Source organism: Anomalospiza imberbis, chromosome 6 (assembly GCF_031753505.1).
Source record: "Anomalospiza imberbis isolate Cuckoo-Finch-1a 21T00152 chromosome 6, ASM3175350v1, whole genome shotgun sequence".
Classification (NCBI taxonomy): domain Eukaryota; kingdom Metazoa; phylum Chordata; class Aves; order Passeriformes; family Viduidae; genus Anomalospiza; species Anomalospiza imberbis.
In genome coordinates this window covers 37,334,900-37,352,207 of record NC_089686.1, presented here as the reverse complement: position 1 = coordinate 37,352,207, position 17,308 = coordinate 37,334,900, and the positions used below count along the sequence as shown (strand labels likewise).

General features: G+C 47.4%; 1 protein-coding gene across 2 annotated transcripts in view; it reads left to right on the top strand.

Moving 5' to 3' along the window:
- Positions 1-2,291: 2,291 nt before the first annotated feature.
- The window catches only part of TYRO3 (TYRO3 protein tyrosine kinase), a 41,638-nt gene continuing 26,621 nt past the window's right edge, over positions 2,292-17,308 (top strand). Inside the window, exons 1-5 of one of the 2 annotated variants that reach the window (XM_068193462.1) lie at positions 2,292-2,823; positions 6,135-6,318; positions 8,378-8,478; positions 12,500-12,670; positions 15,360-15,446. In XM_068193462.1, coding sequence (XP_068049563.1) covers positions 2,736-2,823; positions 6,135-6,318; positions 8,378-8,478; positions 12,500-12,670; positions 15,360-15,446 — 631 coding nt within the window. In that variant the 5' untranslated portion in view covers positions 2,292-2,735. The remainder of the gene's footprint in view (positions 2,824-6,134; positions 6,319-8,377; positions 8,479-12,499; positions 12,671-15,359; positions 15,447-17,308) is intronic. The other variant, XM_068193463.1, reaches the window with a different exon arrangement.

Sequence of the window (17,308 nt, the reverse complement as noted above, 5' to 3'; positions counted from 1 at the left end):
TATCCAGTTGCAGACTGACTACTTTGACAATGGAGCAGTGGTATGTGTCAGCAGCTTTTGTTGAACTTTTAGGGCTATGGCTTCTCATGTGGAAATGGGAGGGTTTGCTTTCTCACTGAGATAACCTGTTCCAGATGTCCTGTTGGGTCTCAGTAGTTAAAAGAGGCTGAACAGTAGAAGAAGGTGAGGAAGTCCAGCAAATACTCCTCTTCCTTCTGCCTTTTCACTTTCCCCTCCCTCCCTTTTGTCCTTTCTTTTCTTTTTCTTCATCTTCAGAAGTCTCCCAGCACTGGGCATTCACCTCTGGATTATTGTATAATAATAATAATAGGTATTCAGGCATTTTCTGGAATATACCCACACTTCCCAGCATGTCTGGTGAGATGTGGCAAAACACTATTGCAGCAGAAGTAAGGAAAGAATGTAATCCAGAGAGCCAACAGCTGTGTCCTATGTGTGTGAACAGTGAGCACTGTCACTGATGTTATAGCTTGAAGAATAAAGCCATGGTGCCGAATCAGTGCCACAAGAGGCCAAGAGAGTTTATTTGTCTCCAGTTCCTAAAAACATTAAGATTCACCACTTCTTTTGCTTTCTGCGTGGTGATACTGCACTCCTCTGTAAGTTTTCCCACTGCAGTTTGCACTTCAACTGGCAGTGTGTGCAGAATTTCAGTCCAATTTTCATATGGCTCTTCCTGCCTATCACTGTTAGCACAAAGCCCTTCTCAGAACAGCTGATGTCAGATCCCTTGATGGGGAAAATCCCTCTCGGTCTACTGCTTCCAGCAAAGCTTCGCTCTCTTACACCAACCCTAAACCTGGCTTGTGCCATGCTACAACTGGAGCGCTTCCTGAGCCCATGGGACCAGTGTAGTGTAAGCCTCTGTAATTGTAGGGCTGGAAGAAATCCTTAGAAGGAAAACACCATAGAAACATGTCATTAATCTAATTGCCATTATTTTTTTCTCACGAGATGACTAAGATCTGCAAAAGTAGCTACTTTCTGGAGGGTGCTATTGCCCTAAGTGCAGAAACATGCCATGTAGCTGGATGGACACCTGGGGAGAGGCAACAGTGACAGCAAGTGTGCATGAAGCTTTTAGCAAGCACTAGCACAGAACCTCTCAGCCCAAGAACTGCAGTGATCCTGGCGATTTCCTGTCCCCAGGTGCAACTAGGCTTCCCACGAGCACTCGAATGGATGGCTTTGTCAGTGTCTCCTCCTAGCTACCTCATTGCAGCAGGAGGCACTGGGGAGGGAGTGACATTTCCATTCTGGTAATGAAATCTTCATGGCATTGCTCCAGTCCCCTAGGAATTCCTATCAGAAATGCAAATGACTTGGCAGGGAGGAGTGAAGATTAGAGTTTGGAATGGAATTATATGAGCTTGTTGTGCCTCAGTTTCTCCTTCCCCCTCCTGGGGATAATGCAGTTTCCCTGCACTCCTCCGTTTCACTCCAGGTTTCCAGAGTGTTGCAGGAGCTGCTAGGCAAGTGCTGCACGCTGACGGCTGTGGCAGAGCTAAGAGCTGCATCGTGTTGTAATGATATTGCTCCTTATGGCACCTTTCAACCCAGATTCTCACCGTAACTCCTACGAAAAGACAGCGCCAGATTTTTAAAAAAACTGTAAGTGACTTTTCCCACGCCGTTCTACTAACCCTGTAGCAGCAGAGATCTCCCTCCTAAGCTCTCTCCCTACTTTTCCACTAGCGGAAAAATGGTCAAGGCCGAGCCGATCCTGTTTGAAGGGCACGGGTGGATGTCCTCACTTTGCCGGTGCTCCTCCACAGCTCAGCCGCTGGGATGGGGTGACCGACATCCCCCGAGCAAGGGGCCGAACGGTGAGGAGAGTGTGGCCGGAGCAAGGAGCTGGAGAGGGCCGGCCGAGGGAGATGGTGCCGGGGGTGCTGCGTGCATGAGGCGGGGCTCTGCTCATCCCGGCAGAGCCTCGGCTTGCTGGGGCTGAGTCCCGGTGGTCGCCCCAAGTCCTCCTTCTTCCCTAGGGGGCTGGATGGTGCGCTGGGGCTCCAGAGGGGCCACATGTAGGTAGGGGGATGGCCGGTGCCCCGGCAGCTCCCGCGGATGTGGGTCACCCGCTCCCGGCGCTCTGGAAACCAGGCCGCTCGGCGGAGCGGCCCTCGGGGGGCGCCGCCTCCACACACCTCCCCGACCGCTGCCGCTCCCGCCCCACCCCGCCCCGCCCGTCCCGTCCCGTCCCGCCCTCCCGGGGGCTCGGAGCCCCGGTCCCGTCCCGGGGCGGCGGAGTGGGGGCGGCGGGCGCGGTGATTCGCCGCTTCGGAGGCGGTGGGCGCCCGGCTCATGCATATTCATGATGTGATGTCAGAGGGGGAGCACAGCGCGCGGTGACCGCCCGAGAGCGCCATTTCCTGAAGGAGGCGGCGGCGGCTGGGCAGGGACGGACAGACAGACGGACGGAGTGACCCGCAGAGTGGCGCCGAGGCGGCCAAGCCGGCAGGGGGAGATCGCCCGGCGGCGGCGACCGGACCGGAGCGGACCCGACCCGCGCCGTTGCCTCGCAGCAGGTTCTCCCGAGGCTCGCCCCGGCCGGAGCCAGAAGTTTGAGCGTCCCCGTAGTCTCCCGGGCGAGCCCGGTATCGGGCGGCGACGCGGGGCTGCCCCAGCCGCTGTCGCCGCCGCCGCCGCCTGCACGGGCGGTGGGAGCCCCCCGCAGCGCCGGGAACAGGGGGGAGGATGGTGGTGCGGGAGAGATGGAGCTGAAGCGGAGCATGGTGATCCCGCGGCTCCTCGTGCTGGGACTCTGGGCTGCGGCACTCCGGGACGTCGCTGCCGTGGCAGGTGAGCGGGGCTGACAGCCCGGTGCCGGCGGGGCACTGCCCCCCGAGACCCCGGGTGCGGCGGGAGGGGCTGCGGGGCACGCCTGCTGCCGCCGGGCCGGGTCTCCCCGCGGGCAGCTCCCGCTCCGCCACCTCTACGAGTGTCGGCAGCCCGCTGAGGGTCGCCGGGCAGGAGCGGCCGGGCGCGGCCCGGGGGCGCCTGGTCCACCCGGTGTGGCGGCCGCGGGGCCTCGGGCAGCCACAGGTGGGGTGGGGGCCAGCGCATTTTGCCCCTCCCGGCCGGGCACGGGCGTCTCCGCCGCGTTTGTGGGGCTAGCGACGTGGCGCTCGGGAGCCGGCGGTGCCGGCGGGGAGACCGAGCTGTGCGAGCCTCGCCTGCCTGCGAGTAGAGTAGCGAGTAATCCTCCCTGGTGTTCACGGAGGCATTGCACTGGTATGTGCCTAGCGCGGGCCGTCGCCGAGGAAAGCTGGGCGCTAACGCATTCCTGAGTGGCTTTTGTTGTTTTTTTTTTTTTTCCCTCATGAACTCATTTTCCCAAGTTTCACCCTCCGGTCGGCAGGGAAAGGCAGCGTGCTGGAGCGTCTCGGTGCCCCGGCCAACCTCCTCCCGACTTCAGCGGGAGTTTGGGCTCCGCGCTGTATGTGGAGCGATGTGCGTGCAGTGACACGGAGCTGGGGAGGCTGTGGCACAGTCTGGATCGCTAGATCAGTGTCCTAAGAAATCTGAGGAAAAAAAAACCTTTACCCTGGCGTGCATGAGCAGACGTCTTCCTCTCTCTCCACTTCCAACATCGCAAAAAACATATTCTGTTCCTAGGAATTAAAATATTCAGAGGTAGCAAGTTTAAAAAACAAACAAACAGATGTGTCATATATTTTGACAACTAGTGTGTTCACTGGCTGTCAAGTCAGACAGTTGCTTGATAAGACATTTAAAACAGCTCTATTTCCTATCTATACGTTTCACAGTCTGCAGCTCTTACAGGTAGGCTTGGTGGAACCTATTTGGATGAAATTACTTCTTGCACAGTTGAATCAAGAATGTTGTCAGATGAGATATAGTGAGTGGGAGAGTAAAACGAGGAATAGGTGGAAATTAAAATTCCTATTTGCCTCCTGTGTGATTCTTCCTGATACCTGCAGGAAGAGATGCTGCAGCCAAAACTGCACTATTGACTTGTGAAGTTATTAAAAATACCTGATGTGTAATTCTTCATTTCGGTTGAAATTGATGGAGGGATTATACTTGGACAATATGTACAACTCTGACTGAACACTTGTACTGTATGTTAATTTCCTATATCATTGATTCCTCTGCTAACTGAAAACCATATAGAATCTCTAACAATATTTCTTGTTTTAATTTATGGCTAACTCTTTCAGCAGGGCAGTCTGAAGGATGCTGAGTAGTTTGATTTTTCCATGAAGGCACGCACCTGTAATGGAAATGTCTGTCAGTTTGTGTGCATGTAGCAGCCTGACTATATCAGTTTTCTGTAACACAGAGAGAGCTGCTATGAAGCTTTCATGTTGTATTCCAGTGCTGTGAGTGGTGAAAGGGAGGATGCTTTCTGGCATGCACTGGGACATGTAGTTTGTGTCACATTTGAGTTAAGTAAGGCAAAGTTAGATCGTCCTCCCCCAAGGTGATCAAATCCTTAGCCCAGCAAATGAACTGTAGCAGCTAAACTCAAACTATCAGCTTGCCCGTTTTCCAGTGCTCTCTGTGAATTTGTTAAATGAGTAACAGATGATAGAAAGGCAAAAGACTGAGTGTCGGGAAACCAGCTGGGGAATCTCATTAAGGAAAGGAGTAAAGACCTGCCTGTGCTCTGGGTTTTCTCCTAGACTACTGGTACTCATCTGGGTACAGGCTGCTGGTGGCAGAGTGCTGGCTGGTCCCACAGTGCTGGCTCCCCTTCTCCCAGCTGTTACAACCACACTGTGAGTTCCTCTGCTGCTCCTCTGCCCTGTGACGTTGTGCCCTCATGGCTGTGGGAGGGTGGCGTTTTAGCAAGAAGGGAAGTGGCAGATTTGAAATCTGTGTTGGATCACCAGTAGTAAGGCTGTAACAAAGTTTGAGAGCAACAGGGCTTCTCACTAAGCAGTGCTTTCTGACTGGCTCTGGGGGTAGCAAGTTATCCTGTGAGAAGCTGAACAACCAGTGGACTGGGTGAAGTTGTAATGTACTGTGATACGTGGCCAGGCAAGAGTGATGGAGTAATTTTTTTCTGAAGGATGTGGAGTCCACTGCCAGGGCATAATACTGGACTAGGCTAGACCTGTTCTGGTCTGTCAGTCCTGTGCCACTGCATAGGAAATAGCCACTCTCCCTAACAAAACTAACTTTACATTTATTTTCTACCTTCCTGCTTTCCCACGGTCTCCTTTGATCTTCTGGTTCCTCCTTTATATGCCTGTCTTTCTTAAATGTGCTTAGATAGTTGGCTTCCATGTCTTCTCATGGTAACAAATTCCATACATTCGCTTCTGCTTGAGGGAAACACTCCCTGTCCACCCACACACGTAACAGTGCTCCGGGCCAAATTCTGATCACTTCTGTGTCAATATCAACCTGAGCAGCTTCACCAGCTCTGGCCCTGCTGCTTTGGGGTCGCAATGGTGTAGCTCTGTGTCCAGTCTCCTTTGGCTGGACTGAAGGGTCCTCCAGGCGGCTCATTCAGCACACACCCACATCACGCGACAGAAATATCTGTTCTGTAACAGTTCTGCTCCTCTGTGAGGTATGCTGTGGAATAGGCTTTGCTTTCATGGGTTTTGCAAATTGTGGAGAAGCTCTCTGTAAGGCAGGAGAACAGTGTATGCTGAATAACAAAACATAATTGATTCTTTCTCATATCCACGCTCTTTGCAAATGCATACAATGGAGCAAGCATGATGTTTTCTTAGCAGCACAAGAACACCATGGCTTAAATCCAGGCCTGGGGGAAAGAGGGAGGTATGGTAGCGTGTTGAACGGATGCAGTTAGCACTGCTGGATCACTGACACAGCGAAGCTCCTGGCGTTTCTGTGCGTCTCTGCTTGGGCACTGCTCTGCAGAACATCACCCTGCTGTTACACGAGTTGAAAAAGTCCCCATGTACGCACTGAACCACCACTTTTCTCCAGCAATTGTGCTTTCAGTGCTTGCATTTGCTTAGCAGACATAGTAGAGCAGTGCTGAGATTAACACACTCCTCTGCAGTGTGTGCTGGTAGGGTATGTAATTCCAGACCACCAACCTAGAGTAATTTGCTGTACTCCAACCCCCCTTCTTTTGGGGGTGGGGCGGAGTAGTATTTTTTTTTTAGGTATGAAATTTACAGGACCTCCAATCAAATTAAAGGTGTCCCAGGGTCAACCCGTGAAACTAAATTGCAGCCTCGAGGGAATGGAAGATCCCGAGATGTTGTGGATCAAGGACGGAGCAGTGGTGCAAAGCGTAGACCAGGTGTACATTCCAGTAGATGAAGAACACTGGATCGGCTTCCTCAGGTACAACAGATGCAGAGAAGGAAGAATATAATGGAAACTATTGCACAGTTTTCTGCTGTCAGCTATATCTCTGCAGTGCCCTCAGTGGACAGAGTCCTAATGTCTGCAGTTCACTGCGTGGCAAGGGCATAACTGAGAGCAGAACTGAAGCCACTGAGCGCTGAGATTTTATCCGCTAGAACCATATTGGTTTTCTGACTACTGTGGGGACAGGTGCTTTGCTAATGCTTGTGATGCTTGAGACGTGACTTCAAGGTGAAAGGATGGTCTTGCTTTGTTTGTTCATCTTGTTCTGCCATGCAGCAGTATAAGTAGGTTTTCTCTCTCGTACTCATCCTGTTCTCTTACTCTTTCTCTTGAGCTGTCAGTCTGCCTAAAAGTTGAGGATTGTTGATTGAAACTATACTCCCAAGACTACATCCCCTTTCTTTCTTTGAAGAGGAGTGTTTGTCCTCTGAACCATCCCTGATTCATTTTGCAATGAATCTTGATTTATTCCTAATGCATTTACACTGTTATATCAGTCCTGCTCCATTCAGAGGCATGAAATTCTTGTGCAAAGCAGATCTCTGTACTTTTATTTCAGCAGAAGAGGGATATCAGCTGGTTCTGGAAGTACTGAGATAAGCAAGACCCAAGGTTCTGCTCTGTCTTTTTTTATGCATTAAAAGAGCTTGTACAGGCAAACATATGAACACCACGAAAGCTCAAAACTGTTGACTGACTGAGAATCACTGTTCCCTGAGCTCTGGCTTCATCTCCTGTTACATTTCTTGGATTGACACTGCACAGGGACTCAAATTCCACCAACTAAAAGCCTTGTATTAAAGCTTGTCCGAAAGAAACATTTTGGTAGGAAAAAAACACCTGTGCACAGTAAAACTATTGCATAACTTTATGTTGTGGAAACAGTTTGTCTTGAAACTATACTGTTTACTACCCCCAGTTCCACTAGTTTACTCTGTCCTTCACAATCTTTATTCTGATCTCCTTTCTTGCCTCTTATTTTACTCTGCTGAGAACTCTCTCTGCAGCACCAGACATAAGTTAGGGTGCTAAATCTGGATGTATCTGAATCTCTCTCTCCTTTTTCCTTTCTTCTCCTAAAGAGATCATTTCTACCACCTGCGTGTGACTCTCTGCTGTGATCACTGTGTTTCAGAACATGGGCAGGACAGCTGATGCCATTTGAAGGTCCAGCTCTGAAAATCGGGCTGTAGTGGGTCCATTTTGTGCATTTCGGCAAACACTCTCCCCTTTCTGTCTTCCTTCCTGAGACATCCTTCCCCTTCTCCGAGGAGGACTGCCAGCCTTAGAAAGGTGGGCATCGGCTCTGCAGAGGACCCCTGCATGGCAGCGGACGCATGGCTGCATGTCCTGCGGGGAGCAGGCAGCACTGGTGCACCGATGGGCTCTCCGAGTCACACTGTTGCCTTTGGTAGCTGAGACCTTGTTGCTTTGGTACCAAATTCTGCCCTTGCTCACCATGCACCAGCATAACCCCATGAAATCACAAACTGGGAGGCCCAAGGAGTTTTGCAGAGTGAGCCACTCTTGGGATCAGGATAGCGCTGAGCGCAGATGAGGCAAGGGGGACCCTTTTCTGACCCATCTGTTCCTGTATGAGGCTGCTGCCAGTCCTGTCACCTGAGGCAAAGCAGTCGAGCTCGCTGGAGGTTTGCGGTGTGGAGTTTCCTGCTAGCTCAGATGTTGTGGCCAAGCTGTCACACTTGAAGGCTAGCTAGAGTCATGATTCAGGATGGAGATGACCCCTTCCTATCCTCAGAGGACACAGATGACTGGTTTTCTGCAAGGATGTTTTGGAGGAAGACTGTCTGCTCTGCAAGGACTTTCTCCACCCACTTTAGGGAGGAGCCTCCCATCTCTGCTGTTTTGCCATATGCTTTGTGCTGGCTGGCTGTTGATCTCCTCCCCAGAGCTGGCTGTGTCTCAGTGGGTGTTTTCCATGCATCTGGTTTGCCAAACACTAGAGGGTCCTTTGGGGCAAAAACATGCTTTATGCACATAAAATATCGATATGGCTTTTGACTTTTTTCAGCTTGAAATCCGTCGAGCGGACAGATTCTGGGAAGTACTGGTGCCAGGTTGAGAACGGGGGGAAGAAGGAAGAATCACAACAAGTGTGGCTCATAGTGGAAGGTAAGGAGGAGTAGTAGTGCTGGTTTCCTTTCACGGCTGACCCACCAATATGCTCTAGGTTGAAGTGGTGAGAGCAGATTGCTCCAGTGACAGGCTTCTTGGCTCTGAACCATTGCTCCTGACTGCAGGGAAATCGCTACAGAGCAGGAGTAAGAACTAGAAGAACTGCTTCAAAGAGCAGAGCTGTCTGTTCATTGCCTCTGGATTTATGGAGGATGTTGTTCCCGGGATTTTAGGAAACAAGATCTTTTCGTGCAAGCACGTTTCTTTCCAGCTTTTAAATCCATTGTTGCGGTCATCTCTAAATAATTCATAGAATGGTGAATAGTTCATGTTAAGAGGGATCCATGGAGTTCATCTGGTCCAGCCCACTTCTCTAAGCAGGGTCACAGTCTGCTTCTGTGCGTCAGCCAAACAGGTCTTTGTGGGCAAGGTACGGTTTTAACACAGTTGTGAGTTCTGTGAGAAGTGCTGTACATCAGCACTTCATAGCTGTGGCTGCTCCATGTGACACTTTTCTGTCTGGGGTTGTCTGCTAAGAATGGCTTCTACATGGCTGCTAAAAATCACCTAAGGCAGTGTGGATTGGTGGCTTCGTACTTTCTCTAGTTTCATTTCCCTTGAGCCATGATCTAACAGAAGTTAGATCCTCTGTTAGAAGCTAGTAGTCATAGGATGGCTTAATATTTGGTGAAGAAGTTGACAAGAACAATGCACGTGCAGCAAGTAGTTTTTTGGATGTATTTGGTAACATTTTGGGCCAGAGCTGAATTGACAGTCCTGGACAGGGGGGAGCAGGGAGGGTGTTGTGGGAGGTGATGTGGTCTGGATGTTTTACAGCTAACGTCTCGCTCACTCAGAGCATGGAAACATTCATAGCAGTTCTCACAAGAAGAGTAACACATTCTGCCTTCCATAAATCCCAGGCTTTTGTCCACCTAAATTTTACAGCTTAAAACACTCTCTCGTGCAGAGTTTCTATTTCTATCCAATTACCATGTTCTGCTCCAGAGGTGGCTGCATTTGCATGGTGGGTGCATTAGGAGTGATTGGGTAGCTCAGCGTGCCAAGCTGTCTGAAATAAACATGCTGCCCTTCTGGACTGCACAGGCAAAAAGTATCAAAGTCACAAAAAACCAGCTGCAGTTAGGTAAGGTGGAGTGTGTTGAGAATGAAGGCCAAAGCTTACAGCAGAAGCGAAAAAAATGCAACCAGTTTCCTTTATGAGAAAAACAAGTACGGCAGAAGGTAGTTAAACTTGAACTGGGCATGTAGTCATGTGTAAAGGGAGTTGGTGGATATAATTAAAAATTAACAAGTAGTGATAAGGGGTGGAGTTTAAAAAATGTGTCAGCTCTCAGCATAAGAAAGCACTTGGGTTATCAGACCCACCTTTGCTGTGTTATCTCTGTGTATTTCTTCCCTGGATGTGCCAGCTTTGTGTAGCAGTGATTGCTCTGTCAATAACAACTGTCCTCTGACTGGGAGAGGATCTTTACTCTGGTGATTTGCAGCCTTCAGTAGGCGCTGACATGCTTCAGCGTGGCACACAAATAAATGTGGACTATTGGTGATCTAACTTAAAGTGTGCTTGACTGGATTTCTATGCTGTGTAATATCTGCTTAGGTAGTCTGTATCTTCCAGATTTTCTAGCAATGGTATTTGAACTGTCTTTGTAATAAAAATGTTTGATCCTATGAAACTCTTCTTAGAATTTACAAAACCAAAACTGTTTTGGACCTGTTTCCTGGTTTAGAAACTAGTCTCTGGTCTTACTGAGAACTTGATAGTGTTTGATGGCTGGAGAGGTGATCTCAGAGGCACACTGTGCAGTATTAAAAGGATTGTGTTTCTTACAGAACTCTCCATCTGAAATTACACCTCTATGTGGCTCTTCCTGGGGCTGCTAGCCCCCATTATGGCTACAGTCAGAGACCAAGCCACACCTGTATGGACACATTCCCCTGAATCAACACTGGCTCAAAACTGAGCTGTACATAAGAATCAGCCTTAAAGATTGGATGCTGGCTTGGAAGAGGGAAATAGGTGGGATCATTTCCTTGTTTTGCTGCTGATTCCCTGGCTGCTTGCTGCTCAGTGCCTCCATGGGGCATCTGTGAAAGGGATGTGCTGACACTCACCTCTTGTACCAGGAGCTGGGAGGCTAAATGTGTCACAGGCAGCGAGCTGTCCAGGTAACATACGGATGGGGGGCAGTGCGAGTTCCTCAGCTGGATGAGTCAGCTGCACTCCCTCAGCTATGAAAGTTTTTAATTGTGGTCTTGTCTGCTCTGTTTAGCTGCTCCCAAAGTGAGAAAACCTGCCGAGCTGGGCAGGATCTTCCTGAAAGTTTACCTTGGGTGTCATGACAAATGGACAGGAGGCAGGGATCCTGCTTACAGGTAGAGAAACAGTGATTATTTTCCCTTCTAGTTTTCCTTGGAGAAGGAGGGCAAAGCAGGAAGGGGTGTTGCAGCTGGTATCTCAAAAGCTTACTCATTTTTATTGCTTATGTTTGAATGCAATAAAAAAATGAAGTAAAATATGTCAGCAAAAACAAGCAGTATGCCATGACAATGGATGTACCTGTCCTGAATGTTAGCCTTTGCACAGATAGGCACTGTCATTCTTCAAGAGACTTGGGTTTAGACCTGTTTTAGTCTTTCCTTTATTTAGTACTCTAAGGGAGGGAGGCAAGGAAGGCACAAAGGAGCTGCTACCTGAAAGACACAAACTGTGACTGGACAGTCAGGGAAAGACTGAGGAAAGCACCTTTGGCTGTAGCTTAGGGGAAATGTCAAGTGTTAGGCTTCTAAATCCCTATTTAGGCACCTGTATTAATTGCCTGCTGGTGGAGCTGCTTGGGCCTGTCATCTTTGGCCGGGGACAGTGTAATTTCAGCATGTGAATGCACAATGTTGTCAGTTCTTCTTTTTCTGTGAGGCAACAGATCGGCAGCTTCCAGAACATGCTTTTTCTAGCTGAGAATACCTGATTTTGGTTGGAGTAAGTGCTGTTGGTAGCAGCCATGTTTGACACACAAAGATTTCTGTATAGAAGGGAACTGAACATTTCCCTGGGCCTTCAGTTCTTTCACCAATCACCAAAATACATATTGGCTGTCCTGCATGGTCAGCACTGCTGCTGATGGGGTGAAATTTGTGCTACTGGTTTGGAGCACTGAAACCACAAGAGTTCTGGCATTGCCCATAAGAGGAACCACATCTCTTGATGTGTCAAATTACACTCAGCTAGTGCCACTTAAAGATGACCTAAGGTAGAGATGACCATTGCAGCTGCGTTCTGCTCCCTGCGGGCTTAATCTGATACCTGTTGTACCAACCAGGAGTCTTTCCATGGTGGGGAACAGATAATTACTGAGAGAGCTGTGTCCGTGGATAGCCTTCAGCTCTGAAACAAATTACCCCGACTCCGAGGCAGCCCGGTTGTCGTGGTGTCAGAGTGTGCTGGAAGGCATCTCCATTCAATTAAGCTCCAGAGAGAGCATTGTAAATGCTCCCAGTCTCTCACCACGGGGATTCTTTCCTCATTCATGGGTTTGTTAAAGCTGGTAGTTCAACACTTTCTCAAGCTTCAGTTTTTAATGCATGGCAAGAAGTATCTGCAGCTGGATTAGCTGTCTTTTAAAATGGTGTCTGCCACCACTAAAGTTATTGACTGTTGCCTCTTTAAACTCCAATCTCTCCAGATGAAAAATTGAGAAAATACTACCACTAAAAGCAGTTTCATAGGGGAGTCTTGAATTGGAAGTTGTTTTTCAAAGGCATTGTGGGAAGCAAGCACTCTTTCTCTCTGGCTTCTAGTCGTAGTAGTACTTAGACATTCGTGCCCTGCGGTGATGCAGCACGTCCGACCCTTGGTTTTTGTGAAGGGCTTGGAGAGCGTCGGATTCAGCCTAGCAGCAGGACAGATGGATGTCCAGTGTTGGGCACTGGTTTTAGTGGAAATAAACAAAAGGCAGTTGCTGCTGTTATTGTCACTTGTCTGTTGCTTTTCCAGGTGTGCCCTACTTTACTGTGGAACCTGAGGATGTGTCCGTGTCCCCTAATGCTCCATTTCATATGGCCTGTGCTGCTGTTGGTCCCCCTGAACCAGTGACAATTGTCTGGTGGATGGGAGACTCTAGAGTGGGGCTTCCAGACGTCTCCCCCTCCATCTTAAATGTGTCAGGTAAGGCTGCTGCCACTGCAGGGAATCACTTGGAGCATCAGAAGAGGAGAAGAGCCCTCTTCTGATCATGCCCTGTACACTGGGTAGCCACATAGTGTGGGAATGACCTTTAACTCTGCATTAAAGGTTGAGTGGTCATGATCACATACAAAGATTATCTCGAGAGGTGGTGATTGCTCAGTGTGTTTTCTGCTGGCTTGAGGCACACAGACTCTTACAGAGTTTGTGTGTGACTGGCACTCTTGTTGAAGATGCTGTTGAACAGATGATGCATTGAGTGCCTCTTGTTCCACCTCGTGGAGGGTGTTCATGGGTATATGAAGTGACTCTGTTGGTGCCGTTTCTCTTGGAACTCTCCAAGGATTCACATGTAGCAGATGCCATCCCCTCCTTCTGTGCACAGCCCTGTCACACACTGCTTTCCCCTCTCTTACCCACCCCCATCTCTGTTCTTGCAGGCTTGCTGGATGCTCTTACCATTAAAATCTGACTGCCGCATGTAATTTTTTGCTACTTCAAGGGTGATTGTATCAATGCTGAAATGGGCTGGTTGATACCCTTCAAGACCAAGGCTTGCCCCAGAGCAGAGCTTTTCCCAGCATGGTCAGCAGAAAAACTCAGGAGCCAGTAGGTGTTAGGGCCTCTCTTCAGACACTTTCAGAAAAGGGTGATGTATCTCTACCTAAAACTGACTGCAGCTATTCTTGCAGTTACCTTTTAAAAGTAACTTCATTGTAGTTTGTTGTCCAACAGCCTTGTGTTATGTTTTCTCTTTGCTGCTGTTTTATTATTCTCAACACCCTGACCCAAAGTTTAGCTAGTTATTTAGAAAGAAAAGGTTTTACAACTAAGAGTCATCTCTAGGGCCTCTTTATCAATGTCAATACAATTACACCCAGGGTGAGTTTTTGTATGTCTTTGGCCATCCTTTGAGCTATCCAATCCTATTCAGGCTTTCTTTAGAACCTTATTTATTCACAAATCAAAACATGATTTGTGATTTGAAATGGTTTTAATCATCTACTCCCTCTCTTACATAGCCACCGATGCTGTTCTAAGTTGGAAATGAAAACTGCTCCCTTATGATATAATCTGCCTGTTGAAATGGAAACTGAAAATATGGATAGTCATGAGAAGAAAGACAATAAAAAATAAGTCACCCCTCCTCCACTAACTCATCCCACAGTGCCTCACAAAATATCTGTTGCTGGGGGACAGTGGCTTGGAAGCCTGAAAAAGACATCTACTCCTAGTGATTCTTCAAATGAATTGCTGTTTTATGTATTAAGTGTTCTCAGCACCTTTATTTGCTTCCATTGTTCTTTGATATGCCCCTTGGGCACACCCTGTTTCAGTGCACTTTGGGGTGTCCCTTGGGCATTTCTTGTCTTTGCAACTTAAAAGATGTAGCAGGACACAACCTGCATGGTTGGATTACCAAAGCATGTCAAAAGAGTCAGTTGGTAAGAAAACAAGCATTGCTAGCTGAGGATAGTATCACACTCTGAAGAAAATAGTAACAAAATACTTGGCTAGAAAGCAAACATTTAGAAGGTTCAGCAATGTTGTATTTGGAAAGCAGTGCTGGCATGGTGTTAGGGAACATGCAGTTCCTGGTTTCTGGTGTATTTTGTATTTTCCTCAGGGCAGGGCTGTGTTAGGTTCTGTCTTGGGACAGGCCTCCTACATCAGGTGCTGTTCTGCTGTGCTGCCTGGCCTTCAGCCTGTTGGCAGCATCTTCCTCTGGTTCACAGGGATGAGAATAGCATTCGCTCCTCTCTCCCATTTCACCTTCTTTGCAATGCTGTTAGTCTCAGGCTTGGGAGATGAGTCAAAGGTCAGAGACACTGTGCAAGCTACTCTGTGCAGCTCTGAAATGTTTTTCCTTCCTAAATTGTATGCCCACACTGAGACAATCTTTAACTTTTCACAGATAGTCTATTAAGGCAACTGAGGGCCAAGCCACGTGACAATAGTTGCTGGACACAGTTCTCCAGGCAGCCTTGCAAATCTATCTCAATTCCGATTCATTTGCAATATCTATATGTGTCCTGGGACAGCCAGATGTCATGCCATCATGCCATGGGATGGATGGATGGTCACAGAAGTCATTCTGACTCGTATCACCCCTGGAAAGTGTTTCAGTGCTGATGCAGTAGCATTTAACTTCCACTTCCTTTGTGTGTCTTCAAAAGTCTGATGCAAGGTGAGGGACAGGTGGGCATTGACTAGAAATAGGCAGCATCTGACTAGAAGTTTTCCTGGGCTTACAGCCCAGTTGGAAGATGAATGTTGCTCAGGTGTAGGCTGAGGCCCAAAGCATTGGGCTTTGTGTGAGCTCACAGTTCAGCATAATCCTTGCTTCAAGGATGCTCACCAGAATGTGAGAAGCAGACATCTGCTACCTGAGCACTATGAGCTGCTGCCCTGGCAGATTCTTCCTTCCTTTTCAGTGCTTTCTGACACTTCCATGAAAGCTTTTCTACATTGCCACACTCCCCCCATTAAAAATGTGTTTAGCACATTAGTTACATTGAAATCTGCGTGCTTTTGATTGGCACCCAGCTCACCCCTGCAACTGCCTGTACAATTTGAGCTGGATGTCACAAATAATTGAAATTCTGCTGAAGGTTGAAGCTGGATTATAAAGCTGTTTGTGTTTCCTTTCCTTTTCTTGGCTGATCTCCAGGTATTAATCAAAGCACAGTTTTCTCCTGCGAAGCTCACAACGTAAAGGGATTGTCTTCATCTCGGACTGCCACTGTTCAAATTAAAGGTGAGAGACTGGGTGCCAGAGATTGGGCAAGGGCCTCGGGTTTGCTCTCTGGGGAGGGAAAGTAGGGCTCCTTAATGCAAAGAGTTGCCTCAAAGCTGCCAGCACTGGTTGGAGCTCTCAGCAGTCGAAATAATGCTTTGTGTTCTAACAGCAGTTCCCACTTCCTATGCAGGGCTGTATCCCAGGCAGTTGAAAATAATCCACATCTGATTCAGGAGTGGAAATGTGATGTCAAATGACAGCTTTTCCTTGAAAAGGAGAGAGCTGGGGCAATTAAGTTGTTTGTGAGAGATGAAGCTGATATAAATTTATAGCAGGGAAGTCTTTCCCTCTTGGGAATAGATGGATCTTGTTAGAGCTAAAGAGTCCATTACTTCTGCTTGCTTTTATTAACATCTCATTAAATGCTGAAAAAAGTCAAGGAAGGGGATCAGCAGTGGCCAGTAAGGTCTGCTCATCCACACTGGGTTTATGAATTTTATTTTTTAAATTCTTTGCTCTTTAAAAGCGTGTTGAAAGCAAATAATGCCCAGCCTGTGCATGACCAGTTGCTATTTGGAAGTCTCCAGGTTGATGTGACATTTCCTCTGTTCCTCCAGGTAACTGAAATAGGGATAATCACAGCAATCAGCTCTTCCCCTCTTCTTCATGTTGAGATGCTTCTGCATTTGAATTTTTAGCCATGCTTTAATGCATTTTTAATTACGTGATCATCAGTTCCAGGAGAGGCATGGCACAAAAATAATTTGTTCCAAGTAGCAGCTTATTGCTCAGCACAAATACAAGCAATCCTTTTTGTCTGTATCAGTATCAGAACTCACAGTTGTAGTAGCTTGTGTTCATTAAAGGACAGATTGAAATCCAGCTGTAATCTACTGCTGTTGGATTGTGGTTTTGTTCAGGATGTTGTGGTTACTGCTATGCCAAGAATGCAGTACGTTGCACTAGTAAGATTTATAACTTAATTTAAAACCATTTGGAGTTGTTGCCTTAAAGGCTTGTCTACACAATGCAGTTAGTTATTGTAGAATATATCTTCTATGGATATTTTATCCTGGGATAGAATTTAGTTCACAAAACTATTACACTTTTAAAAATCCTGTCAAGCCATAATATGAAAAAACATTTAGCATAAACAAGCTTTTGGAGTTTTTTATGTTAATACAGATTATTATTTTTTTAACCATTAATAAGAGGAAGGGGTAAAGACCTCAAAATTCTCTCATTTCCCAGCAATTATGTTTAGCTGAAAAGTGTTCCTCAGGGATCATCAGGTAATGAATCCACACAGCCTATTTAGGAGGGACATATTGCCATCGCACACTTGGGTCACGCACACACGTTCTAGAGCTGAGAAAGAGCAAGCTTAAGTCACTCAGCTAATATTACACCAGTATGTGGCATGTCCTGTAGAGAAAAATTCAGGTTTTGAATAACAAATCCAGTACTGTAGTCATAAAAGTTATGTCTGTAGTACCTCAAAGATATGTCTAAAAAAATAGTTATAAATTTACCTAAGTGACGAGGCTTTTCTAAATAGAAAAGCTTCAAAGATCTAGTATAGCCCTGTTAAAATTAAAGAAAAGTTCCTACACAGCAGAAATAGGGCAGGCCCAAATAATGTTTATTTAGTTTTTGATCATAGGATCATGCAGAATTCAATTAGGTTATTTCTGGAAGTAGTTGTCTGCACATGCATGTTCAGGGCCTTCCTCTCTTACACAAACCCATCTGGTAATGAGGACTCTTAAATCTTTCTACAATTTATTAAACAATTAGTTTCTTCTGTGTTTCCAGAGGCAAATATTTTTGCTAGGACGTTGACAAACTGTTAACATTTCTTCCTATTTGCTCCTGTTGTT